Source organism: Felis catus, chromosome B3, assembly GCF_018350175.1.
Source record: "Felis catus isolate Fca126 chromosome B3, F.catus_Fca126_mat1.0, whole genome shotgun sequence".
Taxonomy (NCBI): Eukaryota; Metazoa; Chordata; class Mammalia; order Carnivora; family Felidae; genus Felis; species Felis catus.
The window spans coordinates 84,741,641-84,759,718 of NC_058373.1; the positions used below are offsets into that span (position 1 = coordinate 84,741,641).

The 18,078-nt window shown below is 34.7% G+C and overlaps 1 protein-coding gene across 14 annotated transcripts in view; it reads right to left on the reverse strand.

Moving 5' to 3' along the window:
- The window catches only part of RALGAPA1 (Ral GTPase activating protein catalytic subunit alpha 1), a 269,144-nt gene that overhangs the window by 24,126 nt on the left and 226,940 nt on the right, over positions 1–18,078 (reverse strand). For 12 of the 14 annotated variants that reach the window (XM_045059797.1, XM_045059798.1, XM_045059796.1 and 9 more), the window contains 2 exons: positions 8,722–8,880; positions 6,927–7,054 (listed from right to left, as the gene is read on the reverse strand). In XM_045059797.1, the coding sequence (XP_044915732.1) occupies positions 6,927–7,054; positions 8,722–8,880 (287 nt within the window). Of the gene's footprint in view, positions 1–6,874; positions 7,055–8,721; positions 8,881–18,078 lie in introns of those variants that run through there. The other 2 variants (XM_045059800.1, XM_045059801.1) reach the window with 2 other exon arrangements.

An 18,078-nucleotide genomic window follows, 5' to 3' on the forward strand; every position in this document is an offset into this window, starting at 1 on the left:
GTCCTATAACAAATGTTTTAAGACTAGAAGGAAATCTTTTTTTTTTTTTTTTTACAAAGTTACTTTGTTTGGGTCATACAGAATGAGTATATTAGGTGGAAGACAGTAGAGAAGAGCATACTTGGGGCAAAAACAGAGAAAAAGAGAAGGGCATTTAGGGATGATAAATATGGTCTAGCTAGACCCATGTAGGGTGTCCTGGGTGTCAGTGTGGTGGGAGATGAGCACAAGGATGGGGGGGGGGCAGAGCTGGAAGGAGTACAGGTATGTTTGACAAAACTACAGTGAGAAATATGAGGTTGGGAGGGTTAATAAGCTAGTAACAACTGCTTGCACGTAGCCAAAGAATTCAGATAAGAATTGCAGTACACGGTCGAGCCATCACAAGTCTTTTAGTATACTTATATTTGTGTTTTAGAGGAGTATCTCCAGTATAGAGGATAATAATATCACCATCAAGTACGAGGTAGCTACCATTTTCTGAGCTCTTGCCACATGACAGGCTGCTTAGTGCTTCATCTAGATAATTTCACCTAATCCTTATAACAGTGTTGAGTTTGGTACTTTTTTTTTACAGATTAAAATAAAATTAGACAAAGACAGTGACACACTTATTAAGTGGTTCTGGACTCAGAAGCCCAGGCTGATTTCCCAACAATCAGCTTCCATACTTTAAAATATAATTTATAAATTAAGGACAGTCCATATTTATGAATATTATCTTTCTGAAGAAATAATCTTCAAAACACAGTATACATAAAATTTTGTAGTTTCTCAATAAACTCACTTTCTTCTTAACACGAAATGGCAGCAATATTGATGGGCCTCCCTAAGAGGTTTTATAATGTTCTATCATAATGAATGGCAAACTACATTAGTGGAGCCAATCAATTACATTTCATTTCATTTTGGCTCTCATACTTTTGCAACAAGTTCTTTACATTTGAGTAGTTGAACTGCAGGGATAACAAACTGTGACTAATTGAAGAATGATCATTGACTTCTGGTAATTTGTCTGATAAAGTTAAACAGAAACCCAATTCTGGCATTTACAAAAAGGTCAAATCTAAACAGATTAGAAGAAATCAAATAATATTGGTTCAGCAGGAAAGAATATTAAACCTAGGAAGAATGTGTTTTTTAAGGATGCCATTTAACTTTATAATATCCCCCATACTGAGTATTTCAGAATATCACATATGTACATATATACATGCATGCATACATACATACACATAAAGCCCCAAAATACAAATTACAAGAATTATAACATACATATTGCATTCCATCTACTACAATCTCATCCTCTGAGGCCCAGATTTTCTATGCATTCTTCCCTTATTTTCTTACTTTGAAAGCAATGACTTCTTCTTTGGAACTCCTAGAGCATTTTATCTTATAACCCTACTATCCTGTGTTATATTTTATCTTGTGTTATAATTATTAATTTACATTATTCTCTCTCCTATTAAGTTATAAGCTTATTGGAGAAACAATTATCATCTACAGTTGAACCCTTCAACAACGTGTAGATTACCAACACCCCATGTAGCCCTAAAATCTGTGTATAACTTTTGACTTCTCCGAAACTTAACTACTAATAGCTTACTGCTGATAGGAGCCTTACTGGTAACAGTTGATAAACACGTATTTTGTATATCATATGCATTTCATACTTTATTTTTTAAAACAGAGGTATACATTAAATTTTTTTTAATGTTTATTTTTGAGAGAGAGAGACAGAGCATGAGTTGGGGAGGTGCAGAGAGACAGGGAGACACAGAATCCGAAGCAGGCTCCAGGCTCTGAGCTGTCAGCACAGAGCCCAACGTGGGGCTTGAACCCATGGACTGCAAGATCATGACCTGCTAAGTCTGACATTTAACCCAATGAGCCACCCAGGTGCCCCTATATTTTATATGTTTATTTATTTATTTTGAGAGAGAGTGGGAGACAGGTAGAGAGAGAGGGAGAGAAAGAATCCCAAGCAGGCTCCTTGCTGTGCTCAGCACAGAGCCTGACACAGGGCTCAATCTCATGTCTATGAGATCATGACCTGAGCCAAAATCAAGTCAGATGCTTAACTGACTGAGCCACCCAGGTGCCCCTCATACTGTATTCTTGAAGTAAGCTAGAAAAAAAAGTTAAGAAAACCATAAGAAAAAATACATTTACAATAGTATACAGTATTTATTGAAAAAAAAATCCACATATAAGTGGACCTGCACAGTTCAAACCTATGTTGTTCAAGGCTCAACTGTGATTTGTCTCTACATGTCTCTCAAATCTTTACTACAATCATAAAAGTGATCAGTAATTTTTTTTAAGTTTATTTATTTGAGAGAGAGAGTATTTATTTTGAGTGTATGTGTGCACATGCAAGTGGGGGAGGGGCAGAGAGAGAGAGGGAAAGAGAGAAACCCAAGCAGGCTCCTTGCTGTCACTGCAGAGCCTAATGTGGGACTTGGTCTCACAAACCGTGAGATTATGACCTGAGCTGAAATCAAAAGTCATATGCTTAACCAACTGAGCCACCCAGACGCCCCAGTAAATATTTTTGATAGAAGAGAAAGAGTTCTATCTCTTGAACTGGTGGTGGTTAAACTGTAATTATTCATCATATAATACATTTAGAATTTATGTACTTTTCTCAAATTATATTTTACAGTAAAAAAGGTTAAAAAGAAATATTTAAGAAAAATGGGACATGTGAGATGGTTAATTTTACATCAACTTGGCTAGATCATGGTATCCAGTTTTTGGTTAAACACCAGTCTCGATGTTGCTGTGAAGTTATTTTTTTAGAGGCAATTACCATTTAAAATCAAGAGACTTTGGTGGCTCAGTTGAGTGACCGACTCTTGATTTCAGCTCAGGTCATGATCTCATGGTTCGTGAGTTCAAGCCCCACATCAGGCTCTGCTCTGACAGCACAGAGTCTGCTTGGAATTGTTTCTCTCTCCTCTTTGTCCCTCCCATGCTCACTCTCTCTGTCCCTCAAAATAAATACATAAATATTAAAAAAAATTAAAATCAGAGGCTTTGAGTAAAGCAGATTACCTCTATCACGTATGTGGGTGCACCTCAACCAATTAATCAAAGGCATTGAGAGAAAAGACTGAGGTCCCCACAGAAGTAAGGTATTCTACCTCCAGATGACTTCTGACACAGATTACAATATCAACTCTAGCTAGGAACTCCTGCAGGTTTCAGACTTGCCAGTCCCCACAATCATGTGAGCTAATTCCTTAAAATTAATCTTTCTCTATCTAGGTATACGCTTCCATCTAATTGATTCTGTTTCTCTGAGAACCCTAATGCAACATGATTATATACTGTAACTTCTAAAAATTTCTTTGTATGATAAATCTCATGTTAAAAAAAAGACACAGTACATACATGATAGCATATTTAACATTTGTACATACTTGAAATGTCTCTAGGATCGTAACAAATAATTGCTTTTAAATTTTTACTTAATGTATAGAGTCATGATAGCTAAGATCATGAAATTAGTACTTTGTAATTATTATTCCCACTACAAAAAAGCCAAAAGAAAGAAACAACCCAATCCCAACACACACACACACACACACACACACACACACACACACACACACACACACAGGTTAACTAACAAATGATGGCTAAGATCAACCTGAAATTCCCCTCAGGGCCAATGGTTACCCAGAATCTGCCTATTCTTCCTCCCCAGCATTGCATTTCAATTCTAATTGCATGATCAAACCAACAAATTGAGCTCGAGACCAAAAAAAAAAAAAAAAGCCCCTAGCTGACAAAGACCAAGGTTGCAAGAAAATGTTTTTCAAGTACAAGTAATGCAAGAAATGACAAGTGAAGTGAAGGAGAGGTTTCAAAGCTTGAAAGACAGTCATCAATACTGACAGATTACTGTAATTCTGGCTGCCAGCATGATCGATTTGGACAGCATATGACAATCAATATTGTCCTCATTTAGTGAACAACATTAGATTCATAGTTACAGAAGATGTTCCCAGGATAAAATTTAAACTGTATTTAATGATCATAAATAGCACAATTTATGCTGTGGAATCTTAGTGGGTACTTTCACTGGCCATAAAATAACTAACGCAGCAGTACAATTATCCAAATATAAGTGAGTTTATTACATATTCTTTTATCCTCTTATTTCTCTTATTAAAGTAGTAACTGGTGGTTTTCAAAGCCTACTTCTATTTCAGTTTCTTTTGTAATTTCTGTTAAATTCTATTGATCTGTTTTAGGACACGTGATTTTTTTTCCTTAATGGGAACTTACCTGGATTTGTCAAAAAACATACATTGTAAAATTTAATGTATTTCTGAAATATATATATATTTTTTAAAATTAAAAGACATCTGTAATTCAAGATCTTAATAACATCTAGTTGTAATTTAGTATATAAGGTTTCATTGAAAAATCAAGCAATCTACCTGTGTGAAATCATTTTCCCTGATACTTAGAATACAGAACTTTATGAATCTTTGTAAAAGATGACTATTTATTTTTCAGATTAGCAAAGGCTAAGAGTATCTTTATATCCTTAAGTAGTATGGGGAAATAATTTCCATATGGCTTCTAAATTCAAGCTTCCAAGTCAAGAAAAATTTCTTTGATTTGACTTTATGTTTTTATTCTGTGTGTTCCAGAAGCAGTTTTGCTGATGGAAATTGCTCATATTGGCTGTGTAAATAGTGTTCATGTTTACTCTTTACATCTGAAATTATCTCTCATCTTAGAAATTTTCTCCAATGTTGTATCTATTAATGTCTCAGCAAGATTAACTAACTATTAAGAACTTCGTGAAATAGGCCTGAAAATCCAATCCAGTCAATTAACCTACCAACCAACCAAACATAAAAACTCAATTAGGCAATTCCTTGGTGTTGGGTAGAGTTGTTTTATATTGACTGTAATCTTTACACATAACAGAATTAATCACTGCACAAAATAATGTACCTTATTTCATTTCCTAAGCACATCCAAATTCATTACCTCATTTAATCTTGACAATAATTCTGAGATGGGTATTATCTTTTTTTACAGACAAAGAAAGTGAGGTCTAGAGATTCTATGACTAGACCAAGATTACAAGGCAGAGCTTGAATTAAAATAATTATTTTCTAACTGCAAATCCAGCCACCATACCTCTAGTGTAACATGTAAATCTGAAATAGTTCTCAAAAGAGTATAAACTTAGGTGCAGGAAAAAGAAATTAAGTCATAGCCCCCAACACTTTTATTTTGCATTTTTAACTACTTGGTAAGGTGTACATCTTAAATATTTGTACTTCAGGCCAGAAATAGTTTGTGTTTGCTCAATAAATGGAGTTCCTGTTTTATGACACAAGAGGCAAATAGAATTTTCTACTACAATCTAATTTCTCTCTCACCACTTTCCCAAAAGATTTAAGGCATTCTTTCAACTGTGTCTTAAATGAAAGGGCGGAGGACACTAACCTTAGGATGAACATCAGGATCAGGCCAAGATCAGAAAGACAACCTCAGAGGAGTTGACAATGTGGATAAAATGAGCTTATGGGTAATAATCTGCGCATTCCTTGTAGGATTAGCTACCTTTCTAGAGATATTCAGGAAATAATAAACTGAATCCCTACATTTCACAATGACCACTTCAAATCTGATCTTTCAACTTAAAGTGAAGATATAACTGTCACAAGTAAGAAATGCTATATAAATGTCATTAAGCTTAATCAATATATCATGCCATGATCCACCACCTATAATTCCATTTCACAGTGTCAGAATACATGAGAAATTACATAGGAATCAGATTGCTTAAGTCAATTTTCATCAAAAGAAGAGAATATATGTGGCAGACTTACGATAAATCCATTTCATGTGGAATAGAACTCAGGATATTTTAAAAAGCCTTCCCTGTGAAGCTTAACATCCACAATTTATTAAGAAAAATAATTGAAATGTTTTTAATCATATAGAAAAAGTATATGGAAATAGAAATTCATTTCAGAAAGCAATTAAAACTGTGTCCCAGGCATTGTTCTAAGAGCTTTATACATACTGACTCATTCAGATCTTATAACACAGTGAGCTAGGTGTTATCATCCTCATTTTATAGATATGGAAACTGAGGCTCAAATTATTTAAAAAATATTCCCAAGGCTAGATAGCTAAGCATTTGAGTCCAGAAATCTGGCTCCAGGAGCCATCTTCTTTTTTTTTTTTTTTTAATGTTTATTTTTGAGAGAGAGAGCAAGCGAACACGCATGGGGGAGGGGCAGAGAAAGAGAGAGACACATAATCTGAAGCAGGCTCTGTGCTCTCCCCACAGAGCCCGACGTGGGGCTCAAACCCACGAGCCACGAAATCATGACCTGAGCTGAAGTCAGACACTTAACCAACCCAGGTGCCCCTCCAGAAGCCATGTTCTTAAACACTCCATGTCCTCTCATACTTCCAACGTCTTTATCTTGTTCCCTCTGCCTGGAATGCTCTTCTTAATCTCATCCACCTGATTACCTCTTACTCGTCATCCTTCAATATTCAATCCTCACACTTCTGAGGCTGCTTCTCATTGTACCTCCAAAACAGTACATAACTCTGTTACAACACACACACTAAAAACTGTATATTTCCTTAACTAGATTGAGTACTTTATGATCACTGTTAGGGTTATTTCTATACATGCATAGTATCAGAGTACCTAGCATGGGACCCTAATTAGTTAACCAAAAGATAAGTACTGATTAGTAGTGTATAAAAGAGAATACATCATTCACATATCACAACAGCACAAACACTGGGGAGGAACTCTATCTCTATATATCAATGAACAGAAACTCAAAGGTACTGACCCGTAAGACATACTTACCTTGGAAAGCAGACATGTATTAGAGTAGAAACCATACTGTCAAAAAGGATACAAGTTTTGATACAGTGGAATCAGAGATTTTAGAGCACGGCTTGCATTTATAGCTGTTGCTCGAACCATAATGGGTAGAACTTTTCCATTCACAATAGCACCATCAAAAAGTGGACCAAAGAAGGGAACCTGATTGAGAAATTAGAACATAATTTTATACTCATATTGAAGAAAGGTTGTTATAAATAAGAACAATCAAGACACTGCACACAAAAATGTTTCTACTTCCTCTTTAGTTCTTCCTTCAGTAGAAATACTATTCAAATTTAATTCTTTTCCATGATTCACACGAAGACAATAAATAAAAAATGCCAAAGGTCTACATGGTTTCCTATTCAAACAGAACTGTGCTTCATTTAACTGACTAAATAATTTATATTCCCTGCCAATTTTCAAATTTTTGTTGTCTCAACTGTACACAAAAATTCAACACCGGAAATAAATTTCTGCCACTGAGTAAACACAATAAAGATAACACATTCTCATAGGCAGCAAGTTAGTTTTTCATTATTTTTGTGACCACCTTTACTATAGAACCTAAAAGACCTTCATTAGTTTTATTAGAAAAAAAAATCTAGGGGCGCCTGGGTGGCGCAGTCGGTTAAGCGTCCAACTTCAGCCAGGTCACGATCTCGCGGTCCGTGAGTTCGAGCCCCGCGTCGGGCTCTGGGCTGATGGCTCAGAGCCTGGAGGCTGTTTCCGCTTCTGTGTCTCCCTCTCTCTCTGCCCCTCCCCCGTTCATGCTCTGTCTCTCTCTGTCCCAAAAATAAATAAACGTTGAAAAAAAAAAAAAAGAAAAGAAAAAAAATCTATTTTGATAACTGTCACTTTTATCAGATGACTGACAGTTTCAAAGTAATTCTATTTGGATATGGTTGGTACAGATGACAGCTGAAGGCAAGGGCATGGGATGTGGATAATACAGTAAATATTTCAGGCTTTGTGCCCATATGTTGTCCCTGTTATATATTCTTCTTTGATTTTTTTAAAAAAAGAAAAACCTGGGGGTAAAGGGGCAAACAAAACAAAAACAGAAAAAGAAAAAGAAAAGAAAAACCCATTAAAAAAGTAAAAACCATTATTAGCTTGTAGGCTATACAAAAATAGGAGGTGAACCATAGTTTGCTGACCTCTGGTTTATATAAACCCTAAAGAAACCTGGCTGTAAGCTCAAATTCACATGTGGGAAAGTTAGTCTAATTCAAGAAATTCTAAAGATTCATGATCAACTGTCAAAAACTAGGTTTTCTATAAATTAAAAGTATTTGATTTAAAAAAAGTAAGAAAGATACCCAAACACTATCACACTTTTATTATTTTGAAAGTGTGTTTCAACCCTATGGTATAAGACATCCAACCAGAACAAATTTTTTTAATACTTTGTAGAACTTTCATTTATTAAAAGTGACACGATTAAATAATCATGTACTCCTTAGTAAGATATACCAACTAAAAATAAAGGAACCATACATTCTTGACCTAAAGGGAATGATTGCTTCTTATTGTACCTTTTAGGAAACTATAATCATCCTCTTATTAAAAGGTAATCCTGTTGTGATCTTAGTACAAAGGAACTTCTGCTCTGGCACTTCTCCCATTTGAACACAGTTTCTTGCTATTTTTTCTGTTTTAGCTCCTTCTGAACCAGACTTACACAATTTACATTGTTACACGAGTCTTTGTCTCACTTCCCCCTGTTTTCACAACCTGATGCCTAGTCTAATCCCTCTGAAAGAAGAAACTCACAAACCCATTCAGAGCTCAGAAAATATTATTAAAATATAGTAAGTTCTTACCTCTGGTTTTTTCATTATCTGGATACTGAACATGTGATTTTTCATTGGATATATGACAATAAGGACATCACCAAATTCTGTAGGAATAATTCCTCTCCTGTAGTCTCTAGTATGCTCTGACCAAACAATGTGTACTTCATCATTTCCCAAATGTCTCAACTGGAAAACCAAAATAGTTCATAGTGCTTTAGAAAAAGCATACAGTTTTTCATACAGCTACTGACAACATACTATACTATACAAAATATTAAAAGATAAAGAAATTAAAACCTCCCTCTCTCTCTGCCCTCCCCCACCTGCGCGCGCGCGTGCTCTCTCTCAAAAATAAACATTAAAAAAAATTAAACAAGCGAGTGTTTTAAGATTCTACTCCTTTTTTTCTGACCATTCTCTCAAAGTGCTAATGAGCAGTAAAACTGCCTAAAGAAGGCAACAGGAAGAGAAGGAAAAGAAATAGGTAATTCATAAATTGGGTAAATAACCTATTAAGAGAAAGTTGACTGTTTGGTTCAACAAATTTCCAGGGTTTCTTTGCCTATGAAATGTTGCCTACAAAATTCTTCCAAACAGATTCTTGAAATTTGTTACAGTCTCAAGATGTTGTTTAAATATTTGTGGTGCTTACAAAGGCTTCTGGCAATCAGAGAGAGTTAACATTATGGTGGTTAAAATGATAAAAAAGCAAAGCATCCAAAAGTTGGATTTCTAATAAGTTATTAGAAAAATGAACTTAATGCCCATTAGTCTTGAGTTTTCTTCATGGAGATTATTGTATAAACATGTATTTTAATATAAAATGTGGTTATCTTAGTATATTAATGGATTCTGTCACTGTCAACATCTGAGTGCATTTTTGGTGCATATCTCACATGGACTCTTTGACTGCTTTCAGATAAATGGACACATTGTATGGGAAGGTTTGGAAGAGAGAACTAGGGTGTCATCAATAGTTTTTGTATGAGCTAACATACAAATGATTTGTTTTTGAAATATGTAATTTACTTGGCTTAAAGACCACAGAGTAAGAGAGAAGTTTAAATGTGTCATTTAAATAACAACAAAAAAAGGAGTCAAATCCAATTAATGAAAGGCTCTCTTCTGTTAGCCTTAACCCTGGAGTTTTTTTTTTTTTAAGTAAGCTCTGTGCCCAACCTGGGGCTCAAACTCATGACCCCAAGATCAAGAGTCACACACTCTACTGACTGAGGCAGCCGGGGGCCCCTTAACCCTGGAGTTCTTAACCCAGGTTCAAGGGGTCTGTGAATATTTGAAAATTACTTGGCAAAATTTTATTTGTGTATTTTTCTGAGAAGAGTCTATCAAATAGGAGTACGTAATACCAAAAAAAGCCAAGAACCATTGTTCTAATGGTTTTTAAAGTCCCAAACACCAGTCGATCTAGAAAATCCTAATCACTATGAACATCACTAAAGTATCTGAAAATACAAGGTAAATCCCTGAATTTTAACATTTGTATTCTTAAGCAAGAAATGCCCCCTCACATACTTCGATGGATTATAAGATAGAGGTAGCTATTACTCTAAAGACAGTATCCAGCTAAACCTATAGACCAGAATCTATTATTTTAGAAATATAGTATAAAAATATTTATTTTCTTTTAAGGAGACTTTTTTAGGTTTAAGCGTATTAAATATTTTTTGCCTTTTGGAAACAATAAACATACTCATTGCTCTAAATTCATGATGGTAGGCCTAATCATCAAAATATTGTTTAAGTTTTAATTCTTCATTATTTACACCACAACACACACACGTGTCGAAACACACACCCCTTGAATGATATAAATTCGGTACTTGGGCTCTGTGACATTTTAAAAAACCAAACAGATTACACAACTTAGAAAAGCTATGGCTCTATAATTTCATTTTTTAATCAAAATACTTTAAAAATATCCTTCCTATACAGCCATCCCCATGTGTCAGCTTCCCTAATAGGTTTATGTTAACTGAATACAAAAGAAATGTGAAATAAATTTAACCAGGAGGGATGATCCAATCTAATTTTGATACATTAATGTCATATGCTGTACATGTTACAATAGCAGCCAGATCTAATACTAAGCTCCAGGCTATACTGAGATTTCCAAATGGCAGATTGTTCTAAGTGATATCAAGTATAATTGAAGTAATAAACGATAGTAAAAGCTGAGCACACTGTCAGGAAGAATTTAAGTATTTACTTTTTAAAATTAAATGAGTTAGGTTAGGAAAGACAAGACAACTGAAATAATGCAGGTCTCAATTTACAGAAAATTCCTTTTATTTATCTGCTACATTAACCCTTGAACTCTTGCCAAAGCTATCTATAATTTCTAGTGCCTACTTATCTAAAGAAATGAGAGAAAAGGGCAACTAAAGTTTTATCTTATAAACAAAGCCTGTCTTCAAATATCTACCACAGTCTTAAAAGTCTGTCATAAAAGTTTAATGGGAAAAAAATAATACATTTTTACTGAGATGTTGTAATGAAGATATTTGTGGCAAAGAACCATGCATATAACAAAGTCATGCTAAACATATTCAAGCATTTTGAGGGGAAGCTTCAAGACTATCCCTTACCTTTTTTTTAAAAATAATTATGTTGTCATGATTGGGCATGTTTTTGTATCTTTAAGTCTTTAAAACTTACTACATAATAAACACAAATTGAGAAATTGCTAATCATTGGTATGTATATCTTAGGAATTTTTGAGAGATTGCTGAAAGAATGAATTTTGAGTATTAACAGTTAATAGAAATTTCAGAAGTGAAGTGTGTTTGACACTTTGACATGAATACTTTATATAATATTTGATGTTTATTTATTCTCTATCTCTTAAGGACTTACAAGGTTGTGTCCTGTGTATACTCACCAGGTTTTCTATACTCCAAAAATTCTCAAAGAGTTCCTACCTACATGTTTTTGTACCCAGATGCTAATCACTTCTAAAAGAGAGTACAAGACTTCTGTTTATGGGATAAATCTGGTAAAATGATTGGCAACCAAACAACTCTTCCAAATCCACTTCAAATGCTGATGAAATAATTTTAATTCAGCTATATAATATAGGCAGCAGATTATCATTATCAATTCATGAAGATAAAGAAGTTAAATGAAATTAACATGTACAAAATTGAAATCCTCAATACATTATAGAATATTAACACTGAAAGAGACCCTAAGTAAAGTTCTGATTTCCAGCCCCATACGGGAACTCCCACTGCAACACCTCTGACGAGTAATCCTGCTTCTATCTGAATGAGTACTTCTAGGGTTGGGAACTTTATACCTTCATGAATCAGCCTATTCATTTTTAAAGAGCTACAATCATTAGAACATTCTTTATGCTAAGCTAAAATTTGCGTTCCTGAAGCCTGTTCTTCTACAATGATCCTTACCAAAGAAATCCAGTCTATATTCTATATAGTATCGTTTCAGATATTTGAAGATTGCTCTAACGTAGATTTCAACTTTTCTTTTCCAGGTTAAATGTGTCCTTACTTCCTCCTTGAGTTTACAAAGCTATTCATTATCCTGAATTATTTACCTCAGTTTATTGATGTTTCTATTAAACTGTGGTGTCTGGAATTGAACACATTACTAATACATGCTCTGACCAGTACAGTAAGCTCATAGTGCGATGACTTTCTTTGTTCTGTTAACTGAATTATTTTCTGCATTTTTTCAAAGTTGGCTCAAATAGTAGTTGTGATTAATTCAAACCCTTCAGTCTTGTTCGTATAAAGTCCTAAGCAGGTACAACTGACTGCTAGAATTAAAGAGAGAATTTATTCTTTTTATTTATTTACTTATTTTACTTTTTTTTTTTAATATGAAACTTATTGTCAAATTGGTTTCCATAGAACACCCAGTGCTCCTCCCAACAGGTGCCCTCCTCAATGCCCATCACCCACCCTCCCCATCAACCCTCAGTTTATTCTCAGTTTTTAAGAGTCTCTTATGGTTTGGCTCTCTCCAAGAGAGAATTTATTCTTATTAAATTTTACCTTGCCAGGTTCAGATTATCTTTAAACCTATCTTGTTAGTCTGGTTCTGCTATTCAATGTGTTGGCTCTCTCTTTCCCAGATTTGGGCTATTCTTAAATTCAATTTCTTGTGTATTTATTTAGATTTTAGATAAAAATGTCAAATAGGACAAATCTGGGTAACAGCCTTATATGGCAAGTCATTTCAATGTTCCTCCTGGTTAAAATAATATCCAACATCAAGAACCTGGGTGGCTCAGGTTGAGCTTCCAACTTCGACTCAGGTTGTGATCTCACAGTTCATGAGCTCAAGCCCCACTTCAGGCTCACTACTGTCAGCCTGTCAGTGCAGAGCCTGCTTCAGATCCTGTTTACATCTCTCTGTCCCTCCCCTGCTTGTATTCTCCAAAAATAAGTAAAAAAGAAAAAATATCCAACATTTATTAAATTCTTAGTATTCTAAGTGCTTTGGCATAACTGAATTTTAACAACAATGCTACAAAGTAAGTACAATTGTTATTACCCCTATTTTTTTTTACAGGTGAGGAACTGAAGCTGAAGAAGATAAATAAACTTGCCTCATGTCACATAAGTAGTTACGTGGTAGAGCCAGAGCTGAAACTCAGGCAGGCTAATTCCAAAAACCATACTTTAACCACTTCTCTATATGCCTCTCATTAGATAATTAATTTAGGTCTCCAGATATGATTATACAACCAGTCATGAATATACTTAATGAACTATTATTAAGACCACATTTCTTCAACTTGTCCACAACAACTTAGCTAAATGCTTTATACTGTCTATGGCCTTCCCTGTCTAGTAATCCTATTAAAACAAATTAAGTTACTTTGATGTGATTTGTTATGGTGAATTCATGGTGGCTCCTAGTGATCACTACTTCATTATCTAAGTGCTCACAAACCATCTGTTTAATAATCCTATTTTGTCAGGCATTGACATGGAGCTCATGAATGTTAGTAATTTTTGTAGTTAGTGGACTGTTCCATGTCCTTTTATGAAAATCAGATGTTTGCCTATCTTAAGACAGTGTTCTCATTTTCTACAATTATCAGAGATTACATTCAATTCTAGATTTCCTCAATGCCACAAAATAGCATTCATTTCATGGAGCTGGAGACTAGATTTCATGTAAAGTAACTTATCATCTTTCACACAATCAGGTTATCCTCTGAATTCCCCATTTCTGTTGAAAGTACCTAACTACTAATTATAATTAGTTAGGATCAAAATCTGAAAGTCTTCAATTTCTGTTTTCCTTACCTGTATCTCTTCATTTTTTAAAAAACGTTGCCCTAGGTCAGATGTTCAAGTCATCCTACATACTTGCACTAGTTCATAAGTTCTTAAAAGGCCTCTCTCTTACCCTCCCTCCTTCTTACCTATCTTTCTTGATACATTAGGAAATACTGAGAGGTGACTAAATGCATTGTGCTGGTTGGCACAGACAGATACAATGGTGAAAGAAAACCAGACATAGTCTCTGCTCTCAGAAAGCTTCAAGTCCAGTGAAGGAGACAGAGTAAAAGAATTAATAAATGAATAATTAATGATAAAGATAATACTCTAAATAAATTTCTCTGAATGCAAATAACAAAGAAAACTGATTATTACGGTACTTGAAGAATGCACAGAGGTTAATTAGGTTTTGCAGTTCAGGAGATTGTGGTATGAACATGCAGAAACTGAAACTGAGTAATACTCACTGCTTCGAGCCCTCATTCTTTTCCCTATCTTTCAGATACCCACATATAGCAAAAAACCCCACTATCATATACTCCTCAATCATGTTAAAAAAAAACATACTTTCATACATTTTAGGATCATACATATTTTTATATGTTCACTTGCTGTCTGCATCATTCATTTTTTTAAATATGAAATTTATTGTCAAATTGGTTTCCATACAATACCCAGTGCTCATCCCAACAGGTACCCTCCTCAATGCCCATCACCCACTTTCCCCTCCCTCCCACCCACCATCAACCCTCAGTTTATTCTCAGTTTTTAAGAGTCTCTTATGGTTTACCTCCCTCCCTCTCTGTAACTTTTTTTCCCCTTCCCCTCCCCCATGGTCTTCTGTTAAGTTTTTCAGGATCCACATAAGAGTGAAAACATGGTATCTCTCTGTATGACTTATTTCACTTAGCATAATACTCTCCATTTCCATCCACATTGCTACAAAAGGCCATATTTCATTCTTTCTCATTGCCAAATAGTATTCCATTGTGTATATAAACCACAATTTCTTTATCCAGTCATCAGTTGATGGACATTTAGGCTCTTCCCATAGTTTGGCTATTGTTGAAAGTGCTGCTATAAATTGGGGTACAGGTTGCTCCTATGCATCAGCACTCCTATATCCCTTGGGTAAATTCCTAGCAGTGCTATTGCTGGGTCATAGGGTAGGTCTATTTTTTATTTTTTTGAGGAACCTCCACTAAGAGGCAACTGATGGAATGGGAAAAGATATTTGCAAATGACATATCAGACAAAGGGCTAGTATCCAAAATCTATAAAGAACTCACCAAACTCCACACCAGAAAAAACAAATAATCCAGTGAAGAAATGGGCAAAAAACATGAATAGACACTTCTCTAAAGAAGACATCCGGATGGCCAACAGGCACATGAAAAGATGCTCAATGTCACTCCTCATCAGGGAAATACAAATCAAAACCACACTGAGATATCACCTCATGCCAGTCACAGTGGCTAAAATGAACAAATCAGGAGACTATATAGATGCTGGAGAGGATGTGGAGAAATGGGAACCCTCTTGCACTGTTGGTGGAATGCAAACTGGTGCATCATTCATTTTTAGTAATTAAGAAAAGGTTCTTGAAACAATAGGCATGGTATCTAGTATACAATTACCTTAGCAGAGTGGGCACTCAACATATACTGCTGACTATTAAAAAGATAGTCTTGAAAATGCTTTATTGAAATGTGTGACTTAAGTGCAGAAGGTGTGTTTGAAAAGACAATGGCTTGAAAACTGGTTTTTGAAACATACCAACAACCAACTGAAAAAAAAGAAAAGAAAATCCATACTGGACTTTCTTCTAGTACAACCAAAAGCCTAGTATAAAATTTTCCTTTAAAATATTTTCCATTACAGAAACTCAAGAAAACAAAGCTATTATATTTGGAAACTGTTGGATTCTGAAGTTTCAGAGGAGGAGAAGCAACAGTTTTTAGACACGTGGGGTGACTTTTTTGGTTACATTTGGACGAACATGGACTTCACAGTTCTTGGAAAAACACCAGAGGGTGTTCAAGTCTGTATGCTTGCGCTGAAGAAAAAGAGAAACACAGGCGGGAAAGAAAAAGGACCACAGGAAAAAGAGAGGAGACCTAGGAAAGGGCTCAGAGAAAAGAGAAGAGGAACAAGACATGATTAGGTTAAGTCTAGTTATAGTATCATGTACTTATCTTGGTAAATTTTTTGTCATTATGTAGTGCACAGCATAAAAATAGAATTATCTGCAATTATGGCATTTATTTAAATACGCCACTTTGATGATGACAGGAGCTGTAGGTGCTATAAAGAGAATAAAATAGGGTAATGTGGTAGTGTTACTGGGTGAAGGGGACTTCTTTAGTTGGAAAGTTTGGATAAGTCTCTCTGACAAACTGTCATGTGAATCTGAGGATAGAACAGTGAGAGTGAGAAAGCCTGATGATGTGGAGAAAGAACATTTAAAATGGAAAGAACATAAGTGCATAGCCTCTGAGACGGGTATGAGCTTGACATGCTGGCAGGTCAGAATGAGAGCCAGTGAGGCCAGATTGTGCTAAATGAAAAGGAAAGTGACAGGAGATGAGATCAGAGAGGTAGGCAGGCAGGTGGCCAAATCATGTAGGGCACTGAAGGCCGTAGTGAAGAACTAGAACTTTATTCTACATGCAATGAGAAGTCACTGCCATACCATCCAAATTATACCATTTGTAGCAGTGAGATAAATTTATTCTGAGCCATTTCTCTATACTCTTGTCATAAAGAATATATTTACAGAAATTGGGGTTAAGGGTAGAGGGTATGATATTAAAATAGAATTATTTTATGTAAGATTGTTAGTTTGGGGTCAAAACCATGAGTATAATTCTGTACCATTGACTATTATACTAACTCTACTTTTACTAAAATAATAAAAGTTTTGTTATTATTTCTTAAATTTGTTTTTGAATTCATTTTCCAGACTATATTTAGCATACAAGTTCTCTGGAAAGTAAGGTATATTTCAATTTTATTTCTAGATAAGATAAAGAAAAATAGGTCTAAAATTAAAATCTGACCAAGCAGGTCAATAAAGCTCATTTATTTGGGAAACTATTGTGACCAAATTCCAAAACAGAAAATGAAGTGCTGTCCATTACATTAACGGTTTTTCAGAGGAAACTGACTTGGCTGTATAATATTTCTAAGAGAGTACTTTGTTAGACTGAATGTTTGATTAATTTGCTCAAGAAGTATAGTCTATGTTGTAAAAATTCTCTTACTACTGTCTTAAGACTTGAAAAAGCTTCCCTTCACAAGAAATAAAACACTACATTTAAACAGGTTCAAGGATATTTACCTCTCATTCTGAGAAAATAAAATGCTTAAAAATAATTTACAAAATCACCACATGATATTGTAAATAAAAAGTGAGAACTAAAATTAGTTTCTATAAAATAGATATAAATGACTTTCTCCAATCAAGTTTAAAACACAGAACCAGAGTCGTAAATAATTCTAGCTTGCCAGAGGCACGGCTATTTCTTTATACTGACTGTCGACTACCTAATTTAATTAGAGGTATTAAACTCCATGCTGAGGTCAACGAGCCTTACTTCCTCCAATATTACACTTCAACCAGTGCTCATTAATGTGTCTACTGAATGGATTAACACACCTAAAGATATATGTACAAAGGAAAGGGGGACAACCTAATGATACCCAATTGTTCATTTGTAATAGGACACATGTTCTAGGCCTCAACTTATTACCACTAATGTGGAATTTATTAAATTCAGGAGAAAAAAATACCAATACAGAAAGTGATTTTTTTATTAGGGAGAACTGGTATAAGACAACTGGTTTCTATGATTAAGTTTAAATATTTAACCTTTTATTAAAAACAAAATTGATACTATAATAGAGCTAAGATATAAGCCTGTTGGAAAAATCTTACATACTAGGACTCTGAAAAGCAGATTAAGGGCAAGATTCACAGGGAATAGGGAAAGGAAAACTCAGTATATATAGAGAAATAAATGTTAAGATTGTTTTGACTTCTATCAAAAAAAAAAAAAAAGGTTTGGAATAGTTATATTGAATTATGAGACCAGGTATATTTTTTCCTTTC